The sequence below is a fragment of the Monodelphis domestica genome, chromosome 5, assembly GCF_027887165.1.
Source record: "Monodelphis domestica isolate mMonDom1 chromosome 5, mMonDom1.pri, whole genome shotgun sequence".
In the NCBI taxonomy this organism is placed as follows: domain Eukaryota; kingdom Metazoa; phylum Chordata; class Mammalia; order Didelphimorphia; family Didelphidae; genus Monodelphis; species Monodelphis domestica.
The window spans coordinates 27,559,360-27,564,104 of NC_077231.1; the positions used below are offsets into that span (position 1 = coordinate 27,559,360).

The following is a 4,745-nucleotide window of genomic DNA, read 5'->3' on the forward strand; positions in this document are numbered from 1 at the left end:
GGAAGATATCACAATGATGTTGCATATAGCAACTGGTTTCTAGCCTATTTCTCATTTTACTTATGATAGATTAAAAAAACTATGTTATAGTTTTTTTCAGAGAGAACATTCTCATATTCACCCTGCTTATCAATAACACTGTCTATACTTGTCTAACCTGGATTTCTCTTGCTACAGCAGTTTGACTATTTTTTCCTTTACTTTGGGACAATTAACAACTCTCCTTGGTGCTGCCCCAGACCTGGATTTGTGGATATGGATGAGGATAATGGGACAAGAGTGACTGAATTTATTTTGTTGGGATTTTCAGGTTTGGGGACTTATCAGCTCTCCCTGTTTTGGGGGGTGCTCTTTGTCTACCTGATCACCCTGTTGGGCAACTCCCTGATCATCACCCTTACCCTGCTTGACTCAGCCCTGAGCACTCCCATGTACTTCTTCCTCAGACATCTCTCTATGCTAGAGATTTTTTATACTACAACTATTGTGCCTAGGATGCTGAGTGATCTCTTCTCCTTACATCCTTTCATCTCTCTTGCCAGCTGTTTCACTCAGATGTATTTTTTTATTCTCTTTGCCATTGCTGAATGCTGCCTGCTTACAGCCATGGCTTATGACCGTTTTGCTGCTATTTGTCGGCCTCTACACTATGCCACATTGATGAACAGACAGGTATGTGTCAGTATGGTGGGTGTGTCCTATATTATGGGCATCACCACAGGTACCACCAATGCTATGCTCATCTTTACCTTGCCTTTCCATGGCTCCAACATTGTTCACAACTTCTTCTGTGATAATTTGCCCATTTTGCGGCTGGCCAGTGCAGACACATTCTGGGCTGAACTTGGGAATCTTATTTTCACCCTGCTTTTTATTATTACACCCTTTGCACTGATTGTGTTTTCCTATGTCCGCATCCTTATTACCATTCTTGGATTAGCCTCTGCTCAGGGACGCCAAAAAGTCTTCTCTACTTGCTCTTCCCACCTACTGGTTGTCACCCTCTTCTTTGGGACTGGGATCATTGCCTATGTGAAACCTGGAGCCAATGTTTCTAAGGACATGGATCAAATCCTCTCCCTTATCTACACAGTTATAACCCCCATGTTCAACCCTTTTATCTATACTTTAAGGAACAAGGAGGTAATGGGAGCCTTGAGAAGAAAGCTAACAAAACAACTTTGAAGTCTTTGAGTGGTCCAGTAGGTTGTTGGCTTCCTTTTTTATATGTTGAGAGAAGTTTCCTGATTTAGAAAAAATTAAAATGTATATTTTTCAAATGTCAGACATTTATTTGTTCTTCCACCCCCTCCAGACCTCAAATAAAAAGATCAAAATCATTGTGACAAATATTTGTTTTTAAGAAAAGGAAGTTCTTTTATTGACCAAAACATTTTATTCTGAATACTGAGTGTTCTTCATCATTAACACAAGATCTTTGTAAAAGAAGAGGTTTGGAATATGTGGTTTGAGTGTCTAGTTTTTTTGAACAGTGTGAGGATTCCTGATCTTGGAAACATGGGTTGGGAGAACTCCCCTCAGTGTTCTGATTAAGGATAGCCATCCACAGAACTCTGACTTCATAGTGGGAATTAAAGAAATGGCTTAAGGAGAAAGAAAGGGTCCTTATTATATGGAATAATCAGAGAATATAAGTTGAAAAATATACACATGCTCCTATAAACATAGGAATGGGACCATATGTGATGTGAAAGTTGCTTTCATCTAAATTGGACAAATGAGGGTTTTTAGAGTCACTCACATAAAGAGTTATGTAGAAATACATCAAACTGGGCAGGGAAATATCTGGAGAGCAGAGGAAGATAGGGAATAGAAGGAAGGGAGGGAACAAGACCTAGAGTCAGAGATGGATCATGAAGGGGGGATTATGAGCAAAGAAAGAATAAGAACTTGAGATGGGGACTAGGGAAGGAGAAAAGAAGAGGAGCAGGGGAGCCAGTGGATCATTTCAATTATAGATCATGAAGTGTTAAGAAAACTTCTCTTGTACTACCTTCTTTGTAAAAAGAGAGAAGGGAGAAATGAAAAGAAAAACCCAACAATATTATAGCATGTAGGGGAAAGTGCAATTGACAATTATAATCACAAATATGAATGGAATGAAGTCATTCACAAAATGGCAGAAGATAACAGCATAGTTTAGCAAGTTGCTTACAAGAAATACATTGATCATAGAGAATTCTAATAAGGGGCTGGGGCAAAATTTTATTCTTTCAGGTGAATTAAAGGAAATAGGGATTGTAATCAAGATTTCAGAGGAGAAAATAGTAAAAATAGACAGAATTGAAAGAGATCAACAGGGAATCTTCATTGTAAAGATACCAATGAATAATGAATCAATATCAATACTTTATATCTGAAGAGGCACCCAGAGGTAGCTGGGTGGTACACTAGAGGGAGTGCTGGGCCTGGAGTCTTGAAGATTATAGTTCAAATCTGGCCTTAGACACTTACTTGCTGTGTGACTCTGGGTAAGTTTGCTTAATGTCTGCTTGTGAAGACATTACAAACTCACAAAGACTGAAACAGCCACAATCAAACTGACAAACAAGCCTTCTTATCTTGATACAAAAGAGGAAGCCACATCCCCACATTGCTCTTAAGAATATGAAGCTCAGTTAAAACACTAATCTCATGTGGAACAACAAGATCAGGGATCCTATAAGCAAAAAAGCAGTATGGAAGCTTAGAAGCCGTGCTAGGAAACATGATGAGCTGGAGCATAGGCTACCTAAGAGCATAAGAGCAGATCTCAGGCAAGGAGAAAGAGAGAGACACCTCTAGTAGTAGCAGTGGGGGCCCCTCCTGCCAAAGCAGTTAACAGGTGCAGCTACCATATATACCAGCAAATTGGCAGGGGAATAAAAGCTAAGATATTAAGACAAGAATAATAATTGAAACTGGGCAGTGTAGGAAATGAATTGAGCATTAATATTCCCTCATGAACTAGGTTATCTAGTTCTCATCTAGATTAACAGAGATGAGATAAGTCCCTTTTTAAAATTTTGCTTTTTTAACCAAGAACACAGATTTCCCCTCCTAAGTGAAAAGAGACACCCAAAAGTTACTTTAAAATTTCTTTGCTTAAGTCCAACAAATATTCTGAAAAGAATGAGACACTAGGTCACCCCAAGTTTCAAACCCTTTATCACTCTGGGTGTGTGACAATGAATTCAATCCCTCAAAATCTGAAAGGGCCACATTTTAACACTTTATTGTACATATTTAACCCAGTTCAAATTGCTTAACAGCTCCAAGAAGGGGGAGGGATGAGAGGGGGAAACAATTTTAATACTTTAATATCTGGAAACATATTTAGAAAATTGTTATTACATATTGTAAGGATTAAAATTTTGGGGGAAACTGAGGCAGGTAGAAATTAGTTTCTCTCTGTAAGGAGTATTATATTTTTATGAGGTTTATTAAAGATTAAAGATTAAAGAAAATACAGAATAAGAAAAGCACATGTCTAGGCCCAGAGAGACCTAGACAACCTCACCTACATAATGAAAGAGACACGTCTCCTGGGAAGCAGAAGTAGAAAAGAGGGCCCAGTAGCCTTTAAAACCAGGTTAAATACCCCATCTCGCTCTTGGCCCAGGTGAGGTTACAAGGCATTTTGGGAAGTGAGCAAGAACTTCTGGGAAATGGAGTCCCTGGTTCAAGTCTCCATTTTTACAATATAATGGAGGAAATAAAATACCTTTGAATAAAAAACACTTTATTTATTGTATTTGCTATCTGCTCCTTACATTCAGAAATTTTTTCATATGGGATAGGATAGACTAGGTTGACCAAGGGTTCTATGATCAACTGTCTCTCCATGAAATTACAAAAATACATATATTTTACCTGAGATACATAGATACAAGACTTTGTGTGAGTGTGCATACAGGTATAAAGATAGTCACCAGTGACACTCTAACAAATCACTTTTCTGACAACCATCCTTTTTGCACTTTTGCTTTAAGATTAGAAGGGTTAACTTGGAATGCAACAAAAAGGAGTACCAGTCCATGTTGAATTTACACACTATAAAGCAGTAATCATCAAAAAATTTTGAACACTTAAGAATTAGAGTAGTGGATTAATGGAATAGATTAGGAAATCAACAGACTGTAGCTAATGACCATAGTAATCTATTGTCCAATAAAACCAAAGGTATAAGCTATTGAGTTCCCATTTTGTCACTCTTTGAAAAAAAACTACTAGGAAAAGTATAAGTACAATGGTAGAAATTAAGCATAAAGGAACATCTCATACCACATACTGGAATAAAGTCAAAATGAATACTTGATCTAGAAATAAAAGGTTATACTGTAAATAAATTAGGGTAACAAGGAAAAGTTCATCTGTCAGATTTGTAGATAAGGGAATAATTTATGACTAAATAAAACATAGAGAATATTTCAAAAAATGAAATGGATAATATTGATTACACGAAATTGAAAGGCTTTTATAAAAACAAAACTAATGCAACCAAGATTAGAAGAGAAACAACAAATAAGGAAAAAATTTTATAGAAAATGTTTCTGACAAAGGTCTCAATTCATAAATATATAGAGAATTTAATCAAATTGATAAGTATTCAAAACACTTTCCAATTGAAAAATGGTCAAAGGATGAGATTAGGCAGTTCTCAAAGGAAGAAATTAAAACATAAGGAAATGCTCCAACTCACTATTGGTTAGAGAAATGTAAATAAAAAACAACTCTGAGATACC

The 4,745-nt window shown here is 36.8% G+C and overlaps 1 protein-coding gene across 1 annotated transcript; it reads left to right on the forward strand.

Annotated features, from left to right (window-relative positions):
* The first annotated feature begins 255 nt into the window (after positions 1 to 255).
* On the forward strand, positions 256 to 1,185 carry LOC130454699 (olfactory receptor 9-like). Its single transcript, XM_056800614.1, has one exon. It carries the CDS (start codon positions 256 to 258, stop codon positions 1,183 to 1,185), a length of 930 nt encoding a protein of 309 aa, XP_056656592.1.
* The last annotated feature ends 3,560 nt before the right edge of the window (positions 1,186 to 4,745 follow it).